General features: G+C 42.9%; 1 protein-coding gene across 1 annotated transcript in view; it reads left to right on the top strand.

Annotated features, from left to right (window-relative positions):
* Positions 1-14,992, top strand: part of LOC143964428 (histidine--tRNA ligase, cytoplasmic-like) — a 192,483-nt gene that overhangs the window by 62,138 nt on the left and 115,353 nt on the right. Inside the window, exon 5 of the mRNA XM_077474147.1 lies at positions 2,022-2,117. Within this exon, the coding sequence (XP_077330273.1) occupies positions 2,022-2,117 (96 nt within the window). The remainder of the gene's footprint in view (positions 1-2,021; positions 2,118-14,992) is intronic.

Below are 14,992 nucleotides of genomic sequence, written 5' to 3'. Positions count from 1 at the left end.
TGACCTTTGTCCCCACAATAGAGGCATAGGCCCAGAGTTCTGCGACTAGCGCGTTCTTCGGGAGATAACTTTGTCCGGCCCAACTGCATAGGTTCCTCAGCAGGCAGGGGGTGCTCCTCAGATCGAAGAGAAGGGACTGGGGGCTCAGGCTGCTTAAAGAACGGGGAGTGCTGGCGTCTTTTTTCCAAAGCCCTCTCCTGAAAGCGAATATCGATCTGGTTACACAAGGTGATGACACTGTCCAGATCAGCAGGAAGGGATCTTCCTGCTAATTCATCCTTCACTCTATCAGAGAGGCCATGTAAAAAGGTTGCAACTAGGGCCTCATTATTCCAGCTCAATTCAGCTGTAAGGATACGGAACTGAAGAGCATAATGTCCCACAGACGCAGACTCTTGACGGAGACGTAAAAGAGCGCTAGCCGCTGAGGAGACACGACCCGGTTCCTCGAAGATATTCCGAAAAAGTTTCAAGAAATCGGACAGGCTAGAAACCACTGGATCATTCAGTTCCCACAGAGGGGCGGCCCAAGCTACCGCCTCGCCGGACAGGAGGGATATGATATATGCGACTTTTGGCCGATCGGACAGGAAGTTTTGGGGCAGAAGTTCAAAATGAATTGTGCACTGGCTAAGGAACCCCCTGCAAGCCTTGGAGTCCCCAGAGAAACGGACCGGAGCTGGTAGTTGTAATGAATGTGTGGCTGCGACTCATGCGATAGGTGCAGCGGCAGATAGCGGTTGAGGTTGTAGAACCGGGGGTCCTAATGAGGCCTGAACCTGTACAACACGGGATGCCAAAACCGCCAGATGGATACAGCAGGTGTGCAGTAACCCCCAGACGGAGACCGGCCAGATATCCTATCCGATAACCCCCTATCTGACTGGTCTCCGTCTGGGGGTTACTGCACACCTGCTGTATCCATCTGCCAGTGGTGCTCTGGTGCAACACTATGATATTCTTGTTCCACTGATTACATATCATCACCTTTGGCTATATGGAAATTGCCTGTCCACATTTCACACATCTTCTGCTTGTCTGATGTTGCACCTCCACATTATGCCGCCACAGCTCCCGTGATGGGGTCTATATCCGTGGCCTACCCTGTGAACCGGTCACCATGCGCTGTTTGGGTTGGAATCTCTGGTGCATCTGCTCCTGACGAGTGGAAAAATCCACGAAACGCGTCTCATTCCATTCTTTTACACATAAACTAATTTCTGAACTCTATTTTAGTTTTTTTTTTTTGTATGTATGGATTGAATGGGTTGTTACTGACAATGTGATGAAAATTTTATGTCAATAGCAACTTTAGAAATATATTTACCTAGAAAAATAGTGTTGCGTTCAATACTTATTTTATCCTATCCCTGATTTACGTTTATTCTGAGTTTAATAAATGTTTTCCGTGTTCTCAGGCCCATATTAAAGTGGTCTTTAATACCTCATCTGAACTGTACTACGGACTCATGTCTTTGCATTGCCCTCCCCTGGATCTGCATTGCTTCATGTGTAATGTAATACTTGTATAGACTGCAGTGTTTTCTTATAGAATAGGGGCGTGCATTGTTGGGGAGAACTGTCATGAGAAGTTAGGAATTGTTTTCTTGCTCTAATGCAGCATTTTGTATTCTCTGCAACAGTGAAACTGTTTCTTTGACATTCATTATTTTTTATAAATCATCCCTTGTGTCTCCTATATGAGTGTATGCGTTAATTTTTCCAGGCTTTATTGCAGTTTACCTTTTACTATTTTCATTTTAGAAATAATTCATCTCCTCTAGCTTGTGGTGTGCCTTTCCAAGCATACCACCGTTTTTTAATCAAAGCAGCTGTCAGTTAAGGAGATGTATGTGTGTATTGGTACATAACATACCACTACTAAAGTCAATAGTTTTCTCATTATTCATTCTATTTTGTATCACTGTGAAGGGCTTGTCATAACTTGAAGGGCAGCTGATTGGATGTCATCGTGCGTCTGATGTTGCTGTTATTTAAACTGCATGTTGATGTTGTTGCAGGAAATACTGACAGGGAAATATGGAGAAGATGCAAAACTTATCTATGACCTAGAAGACCAAGGAGGGGAGAAGTTGTCCCTGCGTTATGATCTTACTGTATCCTTTGTAAAAGTACAACTTTTCTTTTTCGTCTCATTGCAGCCTTTCTCATCACTTGGAACAAACTCTGTTTGGACAGATGTAGTATGGTGACATCCACCGGGCTGAGTGTGTGTGTGTGTGTGTGTGTGTGTGTGTGTGTGTGTGAGGATCATCAGATGTCTCACTAGAACTTGTTCATTTGTTTTCAGGACAGTCCCTCTCTTGGTAGTTGCAGTTTGATATTTCTGATCCTAGTGAAATAAAACTACAGAGTTCATTGTACCACCTTTCTGTAGCTATGCTCTGTGCTCATTATAGCATTACTCTGATGTACTGAATACTTAAAGTAGAACTACAAGCAAAACTTTTTTTTTTTCATTTTGGATAGAGTAAGGGAGGGTTATAACCCCTGTCTGTTTTTTTGTTTTTTTTCTGCCATCTGTGTCCCATTGCTGAGATTTCCCCTCAATCCTTGTTCCATAGCCAAACAGGAAGTGAGAGGAAATCCCTGTAAATTTAAGGGAATTATTTGGAGACCCCAAGGTCACTAGAACTAGTGTTCCCATTGGTAGATTTCCCCTCTCACTTTTCTGGGGTCAACCCAAAATTTGGGATTTTCTTTTACTTTCACTTTCAGTGGCAAATAGAGAGGGTGAATTTCCCTAACGGGGACACAGACAGTACAGCTACACAATTAATCATTGAAAAATCGTGATCTCGATTCAAGCCCCCCCCCCCCCACCACGATCTTAATCCAGCATTTCCACGATTCATTCATGTAACAAGAGCAGAGCCATGCTCCGTGACTGCCTGTGGGTGCCCCGGAGGGCCCGCGATCATGTCACAGAGCGGCAGAACAGGGAGATCTACTGCTCCCTGTCATTGGGAGCAGTGATCTCAGTGATAGCCCATCCCCCCAGTTAGAATCGCTCCTTAGCACACACTTAACCCCTTGATCGCCCCCTTCCCTGCCAGTGTCATTGACAAAGTAATCAGTGACCCTAGTAGAGAATATAATGTTGGTCGTTGCAATATTTTATGTCACACTGTATTTGTGCAGCAGTCTTTCAAATGTCCTTTTTTTTGGAAAAAGTACACGTCAATTAATAAAAAAAAAAATAAACAGTAAAGTTAGCCCAAATGTTTTTTGTATAATGTGAAAGATGATGCTACGCCAAGAATCGTGAGAGCAAAAAAATTGTGATTTTTTTTTTTTTTTCCCAGAATCGTGCAGCAGACAGCAATAAAATGACAAGTGTTCTAATCCATTTTCCCTCCATCCAAAACAAAAAAAATATTTTGCCTTTTAGCTTAAAATACTTTAAAAGCATAATAAAGCAGAAGACCTGTAACAGATGCAAGCAAACAGTCAAACTCTAGACAACTGTTTTGTGATCCCTTGCACTATTTCAAGGAAGTCAGCCCAATCTTGAAAATGTGGGCAGAGACACGGGATTTTGCCTTTTTATGTTTTGAGGTTGAGTAGACTGTTGAGTTTTGCTCCAAGCATCATGGTATAGTGAAATGTAAACCTAAAATTCAGTATCGATGATCCAGTGTGTGTGGGAGGTCTAATGAAACTAAGCGTTGCTATTAGAAGCTGCAGAATGTTAGTGCTGTCAAAATAAAAAGTTTTATGATCATAAACCTTTTTTATTCAGGGTATGAAAATCTTTTGTTGCATTACTGAATTAATCAGTAAAGGGGTGCAAAAGGCAGGAAAACCTTTTTTTTTGTTCCATATGTGTTTAGTAGCACAAAAAAAGCTTGTGTCTGCTGTCACACATTGGTTAAATGGGATGACATTTAGGTAGTTCCACAATCAGGAGTTGGCTGTTAGCCCTTGTACACACAGTCAGAAATTCCGACCACAAAATCCGTCTGATTTTTTCAGACAGATTTTGTTCGAAACTGGTGTTGCATACACACGGTCGGACAAAGTTGTCGGAAAATCCAATCATTCGGAACATGATGACGTTCGTTCGTTAAGACAGGACTACGTTCAGGCTAATAGCCAATAGCTTTGGTCTCATAATTTGATCTGAGCATGTGTGGCACTTTGTCCGATCGGAATTCTCTACAAAATTTTATATCCAGCTCTCAAACTTTGTTGGTCGGACATTCCGACGGAAAAAGTCAGATGGAGCCCACACTCGGTCGGATTATCCGACAACACGATCCAATCGGACATTTTCCGTCAGAATTTCTGACCGTGTGTACAAGCGCTTAAAGAGGAACAGTTTGATCCCGACATGTTTTGAATTGTTGTTGTACACAATTTGTATGCATTGAAAGCAAACCTCTGTACTGAAAGTATGGGTTGCAAATGCATTCTAAGCAATGAATCTGAGCAGGGGTTGTGGCCTTAACCACCTCACTTGCAGGTGTCCTGTGGTTTCAGCTATAATGGATGCCACACAATTAACTTTAGTACACAGTTGTGAACTATAACAACCATAGAAATGCACATTACACTTAACGATATTGTGATGACCACTCGGGGCACTTCACCTTTCCATTAAAAATCATCGGAAGCATATATGGTTGGCTGGGGAACATCAACTATGGAGCGTTGATGACTGCAAAAATATAATCTGGTTCAATGAATTCTGGTTTTAACTTATTCACATGTACTGGCATACTCTTGTTGTGATGCTAAGCCTTTAGAATACATTTCAGTATAGTATTATGGGTAAGCTAAGTTCACCCATCAATCTTGAGCAGTTGTGTGATGCCTTAAGCTCAGTTCATTATGCTATAAAATCAACAACAACCTGTTTAAAATAAAATTGACATGGTTGAAAAATAACACATGCTTTAGGGCTTAATCAAACTTGAGCTTGAGCTTATTGATGTCCCTGTTTTCTCATTTAATGTCCAACTCGTGTACAATTTATTTTGTATGCATAAAACAAGGAAGGTTTAGAACTCTACCGAAACCAAAAACCTGAAAGCAGTTTTTTTTCATTTTATAAATTTTTATTTCATCCTTCAGCATAGCATAAACCACCATTATACGGCTATATTGACACAAAGGTTTTATATATATATATATATATATATATATATATATATATATATATATATATATATATATATATATATATATATATATATATATATATATACGCACACACACACGTATCTCAGAAAAGCGAGTACACCCACACATTTTATATTATATAATATTTTATTATATCTTTTCATGTGACAGCACTGAAGAAATTACACTTTGCTACAATGTAAAGTAGTGAATATACAGCTTGTATAATAGTGTAAATTTGCTGTCCCCTCAAAATAACTCAACACACAGCCATTCATGTCTAAACCGTCCAATTTTCCCTCCCCGGTGTCATGAGACTCGTTAGTGTTACAAGGTCTCAGGTGTGAATGGGGAGCAGGTGTGTTAAATTTGGTGTAATCGCTCTCACTCTCTCATACTGGTCACTGGAAGTTCAACATGGCCCCTCATTGCAAAGAACTCTGAGGATCAGAAAAAAAAATAATTGTTAAATTACATAAAGATGGCCTAGGCTATAAGAAGATTGCCAAGGCTCTGAAACTGAGCTGCAGCACGGTGGCCAAGACTATACAGAGGTTTAACAGGACAGGTTCCACTCAGAACAGGCCTTGCCATGGTCGACCAAAGAAGTTGAGTGCATGTGCTCAGTGTCATATCCAGAGGTTGACTTTGGGAAATAGACGTATGAGTGCTGCCCGCATAGGTTGAAAGGGATGGGGGGGTTAGCCTGTCAGTGATCAGACCATACGCTGCACACTGCATCAAATGCATAGCTGTTATCCCAGAAGGAAGCCTCTTCTAAATATGATGTACAAGAAAGCCCGCAAACAGTTTGCTGAAGACGAGCAGACTAAGGACATGGATTACTGGAACCATGTCCTGTGGTCTGATGAGACCAAGATTAACTTATTTGGTTCAGATGGTGTCAAGCGTGTTTGGCAGCAACCAGGTGAGAAGTACAAAGACAAGTGTGTCTTGCCTACAAGCAAGCATGGTGGTGGAAGTGTCATGGTCTGGGGCTGCTTGAGTGCTGCCCCAGCACTTTACATTGTAGCATAGTGTAATTTCTACCGTGTTGTCACATGAAAAGATGGGAGGGGTGTATCCACTTTTGTGAGATACTGTATATATACAATATCTCACAAAAGTGAGTACACCCCCCTCCCATTTTTGTAAATATTTTATTATATCTTTTCATGTGACAACTTTGCTACAATTTGAAGTAGTGAGTGTACAGCTTGTATAACAGTGTAAATTTGCTGTCCCCTCAAAATAACTCAACACACATCCATTAACCACTTATGGACTGCCCGCTGTCGGTATATGTCAGCTGTTTGAAGAGGGATATCGTTATGGCAGAAGCTAGCTACCATAACCCCGATATCCTCTTCTTCAGCGGACTGTCCACTTTCAGATAAAAGTGGTCTCTGCGGTGAATCACATTTATCGGCAGAGGGAGAGGGCTCTCCCCTCCCGCCGCTCTCTGGTGCCCTCCGCCGCTTACTGGAGGCTGCCGGCAGAGGCGATCAGGTCCTGTCTTCTGGTAAGTAGGGAGATGAGTGAAGGGGAAGATGGCCCCCACTCATTTCCATACTATTGCAGGGAGGAAGCAACATCAAAACGTCGCTTCCGCCCATAGCTCTTAAAGCAACATTTATTTTTATTTTTCAAATGAAATTAAATTTTTAATTTTTTTGTTTTTATATTGCATCATATTGCATTACTCGTACGTCTAAAGACAACCTCTGGATATGACGCTGAGCATGTGCACTCAACTTCTTCTGTTGACCATGACAAGGCCTGTTCTGAGTGGAACCTGTCCTGTTAAACCGCTGTATGATCTTGGCCACCGTGCTGCAGCTCAGTTTCAGGGTCTTGGCAATCTTCTTATAGCCTAGGCCATCTTTTTTGTAGAGCCACAATTTTTATTTATTTTTTTCAGCTCCTCAGACAGTTTTTTGCCATGAGGTGCCATGTTGAACTTCCAGTGACCAGTATGAGAGTGATGACACCAAATTAAACACCTGACACCTTGTAACAATAACGAGTCACATGACACCGGGGAGGGAAAATGGCTAATTGGGCCCAATTTGGACATTTTCACTTAGGGGTGTACTCACTTTTGTTGCCAGCGATTTAGACATTAATGGCTGTGTGTTGGGTTATTTTGAGGGGACCACAAATGTACATTGTTATACAAGCTGTACACTCACTACTTTACATTGTAGCAAAGTGTAAGTTCTTCAATGTGGTCACGCGAAAAGATATATAATAAAATATTTATAAAAATGTGAGGCGTGTACTCACTTTTGTGAGATAATGTGTGTGTGTGTGTGTGTATGTATGTATGTATGTATGTGTATATATATATATATATATATATATATACACACACACACAAACACACTATATGTATGTGTGTGATACATATATTGAAACCATATATCCTTATGAGTATGTTACTGTACAAATATAGTCATTAGGTTATGTTATTGCATGCAAGTTTTTAGTCAACAATATTACCGAGAGCTCCAGTCAGACATCATAGAGATGAGATCATAGGTTGGACCTGCAAATCTAAATGCCGTATTAAGCACCACTTTAGAGCACAATGCTTTAGAATGTGTTTATCCATGAATGTCACCATACAGGTAATTGTAATAAGCTATTATTAGAAGAACATCTCTCTAGAGGCTGAAAATGTAATGTTCAGAAAGCATATATTGTAAGCTGCTAGCTAGTAATTGTCTCATATTGCTACACTACTGAATAGTATATTTTCTTCAATAGAATATGTCAATACACATATGACTGATTATTGCAAAGTGTTTATTGCTCATGCATATATTCACTCCAAATGACAAAAAAAATAACATGCATCATATATGCAGTGGGGAAAATCATTTGAAAGGAAGAGTCTATAATTGTTATCATAGGTGTATTTTAGATGATAGTGACAGAATATCAACCAAAAATCCTGAAAAAAAAACACATAATACAAATGTTGTTATAAATTGATTTGCAGCTCCGTAAGCAAAATAAGTATTTAATCCCCTACCAACCAACAATAATTCTGGCTCCCACAGACTGGCTAAAGTATGTGCTCATGTGGTACACATATAAAACCAAAAAAAAAAGGCTAAAGGACCAAGACACAAAATCCCTCCATGGTGATGTACAGGATCATACTGGGGACCATAGAGCAGCTGTGTGAAAGTTCTGCATCAGGAGCAATGCTGAAAGACAGCCAGAGCATCAAAGGAACCACAAAAAAGGGCTGAATGGAACCACTAATATGTGATACAAATGGCAGCTGTATACAATGTAGCCAATTCTGGTAACACTAGCAATGTTGTAAAAAACAATGAACAAAAGGTCAGTAAATGCAGAGCTCTCCTCAAACACACTGGGAAAACAAAACCCAGGTAAAGACTCACAGAATGTAGCTACTCTGGTGTGCTGTCAGCTGTGACTCCGCTGAGCTGGACGGTGCTGCGATGGTTATTGCCATAGTGCTCATCAACAAAAGGCAATGGCCAGATGGAGAGGAAGCCTCGATGGAGAGGAGGGGGGACCACCATTCTAGGCTGGGGAAGTGCCGGAGGATGAGGCAGGAGATCACAGGGGATGAAAGCAGCCATGATGCGGAGGACAGTGGAGCCAACGAGCGGCTTCATAGATAGCGAAGAGACAGCCCGGTCGTGACATCATCCACTCTGGAAGTCGTCATCTTAAGAGAGGTCTGAACCACAGGTGATATCTTCTTCGTCCGCCGCCACTTCCCACTAAAAATAAAAAACATGGTCTTCCTCCGTTGTGTCAGCTCTCACTGTCTGACATTTCTTATATAAGCATGGGGCATGGCCATCCGGAGACCCTGCCACTTGTGACGTAACATGGACCTGGGAGGGACACCGCCGTTTTTTTTTAAAAATGACTCATTGGTTAAGGATGCGGCAGCTGCCTTCCCAGCCCGCTCCTTAGCAACCAGCTATATACAGTGTTTAAAGGGATCTTGCATTTCTGGTGCTAAGTTTATTACACACAAAAAATAGGAAAAAAAGTCCCCAACCTTTTCCAAAAATGCACCGGCTGCAAAACGCATAGATGTGACCATGTACCATAGGAAACCATAATAAATGGACTGTAGTGCATTTCTGGAAACTGCAAAACGCACAAAAAAACGCATTGGTATGAACGTAGGGTAAGAGATGCAGTGCTCAGTGTTTTACACTCCTTAGATGAATGCTGCAAACAGTAATTTGTGGAATGTAGGAAGCCAGTCCAAAGTGATTCATCTAATATACAAATCAATTGCCTTTTTAAAAGAGGCTAGAAGGGATGGTCTAAATGATGTACAGTTACAAGAGGTACAAAAACAATCCAATCCATTGAGAACTGGGGTTGTGTTCAACTGTATTGTTTTGTGTATCCAGATCTGAACACAAGGTTCATCCAAGTGGATATCAACCAGAAACACAACAGGGCTGATTTACTAAAACTGTAGAGCTCAAAATCTGGTGCAGCTCGCATAGAAACCAGTCAGCTTTCAGTGTTTTTTTTTTTGTTTGTTTTTTTTGTCAAAGCTTAAAGAGGGATTCCACCAAAAAAAAATATTAAAAGCCAGCAGCTATAAATACTACAGCTGCTGACTTTTAATAAATGGACACTCACCTGTCCCGGGTTCCAGCGATGCCGAGGCCGATCGATCGCTCGGCTCTCGGCTGCTGCCGCCACCATTCTAGATGAGGGAATCAGGAAGTGAAGCGAATCGGCTTCACTTCCCGGTTCCCTACTGCGCATGCGCGAGCCGCGCCGCTCAATAGGAAATCTCCGCGCTGTCACTGGGACCCGTGTGTGTCCCAGCAGACAGCGCGGCAGGGCAGGAAATGGCGTAGACTCCCACGGGAGTCTATGCCCGGAAGTGGGTCAAAATACCTGTCTTTGACAGGTATCTCCACCCCCCTCCCCCCTGAAAGGTGTCAATTGTGACCGGAGGGGGGGAGGGATCCGATCAGCAGAGGTTCCACTTTAGGGTGGAATCCCGCTTTAATTGAACAGGCTGAAGTTAAAAGCTGATTTCTATACAGAGCTGCACCATTTTTTCACTCTCCAGGTTAAGTAAATCAAACCCAATGTCTCTATGGAAGTGAATAGGTTCACTCTTAGCCCTTGTACACACGGTCAGAGATTCCGTCGGAATGTGTCCGATCGGAGCGTTTTGTCGGATATTCCGACTGTGTGTGGTCTGCATCGGACTGTTTCCGTCGGAATATCCATCGGACCAACTTTTCCAACTTGCCGGAAATATTTTCCGACAAAATGCTCCGATTGGACATACTCCGATCATGTGTAGAGAATTCCGATCGGACAAAGTGCCACGCATGCTCAGATCAAATTCCTACACCAAAGCTATTGTGAACATAGTCCCGTCATAACGAAATAACGTCATCACGGCGGATTTTCCGACAACTTTGTCCGACCGTGTGTATACAACAGTTTCGGACAAAATCCGTCGGACAGAATCCGACGGATTTGTTTGTCGGAATCTCCGACCGTGTGTACAAGGGCTTAGGCTGTTCATAGATAGATGATTGTTTTTATTTAAAATGAATAGACTCGCCTATCCACACATGCAAGGTGGATGGAGGAATCCTCCCCACTTTTTTATGGTATTCTGACAGCGGGACTCCTCCACTGTCAGATTATACTGCTGCAGCCACTGATGGAATGAAAATGTTCCCACATCATGGTCGACAAAAGTCGATCTTTAGATCGACTTCTGATGAGCGGGAATGACCATAGATGGATCAAAATTAATCTAGTCCCTGATGAACCGGACACATTTCAATCCATCTCTGGTAAGAAAAATAGTATGAATGCAAGGCAATGTGTCTGCTTGCGTTATGTGCAAATAAGGATGGATCTTGAATTATTCAAACACATTGCTGATAATCATTTTAAAAAGTTCACAAACAGTGCTGTTATAAACTGGGGATAGGGGGAAAATCCAGAGGTCCAATGTGCAACCCACACATCCTGCTGACGCATTAGAATTGGCTCCTTCAGACCTCTGATATTGGTGGCTAACAGGCTACATGCAATTTCATCATAACCTTATGTCAATATCTGTGGAGTTACATACTCAGTAGAATATTATGTGTAAATATATTTTTTGTCAGATACTTTGATATTTCAGAAATTTGTTGCCTTTTTACATTTTCCACGTATTATTTCATGATTGTAATATGGGGTCTGTAAACATGATAATAAAGGCCCATCAAAGAACCCCTACTATACTAAATTCTTATGTATAGGAAATTCTTTTACAGCCATGTAGCAAAATGTTTTTTCTCCAGTCATCTTCCAGGATGGCACACCTGAGAGATGACTGGTCTCACCTGACAGGAAACACAATCAACAACAGAGTTTAAAAGTCCCCGCCCCTCCCTCTGACCCTCAGTTATTGATTGTGTTTCCCACAGATGCAGCAAAACCGGTAATTGCTATACAAAAAATTCAGGATGGAGAGTATTTATTCAGTAAGAAAACATCTCCAGAAAGGGGTCTTTATGATCATGCTAGATTTGAAAGATGCGTACTTGCATGTACCCATTGCCCCAGAACACCAGAAGTACCTGCATTTCACGGTACGCACAGAGCGGGGGGTAGAAAAGGGTCTAAACACAGTTTAGGGCCCTCCCCTCCGGCCTTGCGGCCAGTCCGAGGATCTTCAAAAGGGCCTTGCTGGAAGTGGTATCTTTCCTACACTTCCAGGGGAGCTCTGATACCTTAGACGATATGCTGATCTACAACCAAAGCCGAGAACAGCTTCTGGTAGACAGGGACAAAGTGTTGTCCACCCTGGAATCCTTGGGTTGGATGGTCAGCCGGGTAAAGTCCTCCCTGGACCCATCGCAGTCCAAGGTGTACTTAGGGTACCAGATAGACTCGATGGCTCAAAGAATATTTCTTCCTCCAGAAAAGATTTTGAATGTTCAGGGAGCAGTGGTGGCTCTCCTAGAGTCTGGAGAGGTCTCGTTAAGAAACATCATGAGAGTTATGGGACTCATGACTTCCTGTATCCTGGCCATTCCTTGGGCCCAGCTCCATTCCCGGGAACTCCAGGCTTTTCTTCTCTCCTTTTGGGGCGGCAGAAGAGAAGCCCTGAAGGAAAGAGTGCATCTCGAAAAGGGTGTAGTACACTCCCTACACTGGTGGCTCAACCCGAACAATCTATCGGGGGGTCGAGCCTGGTCACAATTAGAGCAGTTAGCCGTAACTACGGACACAAGCATCTTGGGTTGGGGTGCTCACTTGGGAGACCAGTACGCCCAGGGGCCGTGGAACCACAGCCAGAGCAGTGCTTTCTCCATCTTCAAGGAACTCCTGGCAGTTGGAAAGGCACTAATCTTTTTCAAGAGGCAGGTCCAAGGCAGGGAGGTGCAAGTATTCTCGGACAACCTGGTAACAGTGGCCTACCTGAACCACCAACAGGGGACAGGGTCGGGCAGGTTGAGGAGATTAACTGAAGAAATCCTAGGGGAAGCAGAGAAGAATATTCTCTTGCTTTTAGCAGTCCACATAAAAGGATCACTCAACCTTCAGGCAGATTTTCTCAGCAGGCGACCTGTTCATCAGGGAGAGTGGGAGCTGAACAAGGAAGTGTTCGCTCTGGTAAGTCGTCATTTCAGGAAGCCAGAGATAGATTTGTTTGCCCTCCAGGAAAACACGAAGGTTCTGAGGTTCTTCTCCCTCACCAGGGAGCAGGGATCCTTGGGGATATATGCCTTCGCTCAGAACTGGGATTTCGCTCTGGCGTATGCATTCCCTCCCCTAATTCTCATACCCAGGGTGTTGCAGAAGCTATTGCAGTCAAGGGTAGACCTCATTCTGATTGCACCTTGGTGGCCGAAGAGAGCTTGGTTCCCCACCATATGGAGATGGTAGATTGTTCCTCCGCTGCGTCTTCCAGTTTAGCGAGATCTCCTTTGCCAGATCCCAATCGTTCATCCTGACCCAGGGTTTCTCTCTCTGATGGCCTGGCTTTTGAGAGGGAAATCCTCAGGGATAGGGGATGCTCGGAGAAGGTGATTGATATACTCTTACTCAGTAGAAAGAAGGTCCCCAGACAGAGCTGCGCTAAAGTTTGGAAGGTCTTCTCCAGTTGGCTTCAGTCAAAGGAGGGAGCCCTCCAAACGGTTCCAACCGTACTAGATTTCCTTCAGGATGGGGTGGACCAGGGGTTAGCTGTTAGCACCCTTAGGGTGCAGGTTGCAGCCCTGTTGTTATTTTTTGACAGAAGTCTGGCTTGAGAACCCCTTGTAAAAAGGTTTTTGTTGACCAGGGAGAGGTTAGCCCCGGTAAGGACAATTGGGTTCCCACCGTGGGATTTATCCCTGGTATTGGATGCCCTAACGAAAGGGCCTTTTGAGCTGGTGGCTCAAGTTTCCTTGAAATTTCTTTCATTTAAGATGGCCTTCCTTCTGGCCATTACCACAGCCAGAAGGATTGGCGACCTACAAGCTCTGATGATTATAGAGCTGTTTTTGCTAATCCTGGAGGATAGGGTAATCCTCAGACAGGATCCTCTATATTTACCAAAAGTGACTTCTGGGTTTCACAGGTCACAGGAGATTATCTTTCTGCCAGAGTCCTAAAAATTAGAAGGAATAAAGATTCCACCTCTTAGACATTAGGCACTGTCTCCTAGTCTATCTAGAAAGGGTGAGAGAATTTGGGAGATCAAACCATCTGCTGATCACCTTTTCTGGCCAAAGAAAGGGTTTGCAGGCCTCCAAACCAACAATAGCCAGGTGGATCAAACAGACCATAGCGATAGCTTATAGGCTTTCAGGTAAGCCGGTACCAGTCCACCTTGAGGCGCACTCAACTAGATCTCTGGCGACCTCCTGGGCAGAGAGGGCAGGCGCTTTGATTGATCAAATCTGCAAGACAGCAACATGGACGTTTCTGAGGCACTACAGAGTGGAGCTGTTGTCCCCTCAGGACTTGGAGTTTGGCAGGAAGGTCCTACAGGCGGTGGTCCCACTCTAAGGTAGGCCTGAACTTCTTGCTCATTGTCTCAGGTGTGCCGTCCTGGAAGATGACTGGAGAAAATTACCAGTTACACTTACCGGTAACAGGTTTTCTGTTAAATCTTCCAGGATGGCAGGCCTACTTCCCTACCCTTAAATGTTGGTGATGTTTTCATTCTTCACAGAATGTTCCCTCTAATACTGGTGTGGGCCTATACTTTGTCATAACTGAGGGTCGGAGGGGGGGGGCTTTTAAACTCTGTTGATTGTGTTTCCTGTCAGATGAGACCAGTCATTTCTCAGGTGTGCCGTCCTGGAAGATTTCCCAGAAAACTCGTTACCGGTAAGTGTAACTGGTCATTTTCTTTTACAGTATTTTTATTCGTATTACTGTAGGAGAACATACAGGGGTGGATACATACAGTATGTTCACTGTTACAACGTTAACAATACATCACTATCTTTATATCCGTAGAAAGCATGTGAACATAAAACACTACAGTACATGTTTGCTTGTAGAGCCTCCCATAGGCTTTGGCATAACATTGTATTCTTTATACTATTCATGCCCCCAAATTTTTCGTGAAGCAGTATAACGCTGTAAAAGTAGGAAAGGATCGAAAAGGAAGAAAGAATAAATAGAAAAGTTATTATACAAAGCTAATTTTACCATCCATTTCACTAGGTTAGTGCTAATGTCTTATTTATTTTCCTATGGAGATATATTGTATCCAGAGGTCCAAAATTTTCAAATATGATTTCAGTTTATCATTGCTAATGGCAGAGTTTTTCATTTACCATGTACCAGGAAATAACAAGTGTAAACTGAA

Source organism: Lithobates pipiens, unplaced genomic scaffold (genome assembly GCF_037356315.1).
Source record: "Lithobates pipiens isolate NorthernLeopardFrog02 unplaced genomic scaffold, aLitPip1_a1.2 Scaffold_8, whole genome shotgun sequence".
NCBI classification, from domain to species: domain Eukaryota; kingdom Metazoa; phylum Chordata; class Amphibia; order Anura; family Ranidae; genus Lithobates; species Lithobates pipiens.
This window is presented reverse-complemented; position numbering and strand designations above follow the sequence as displayed.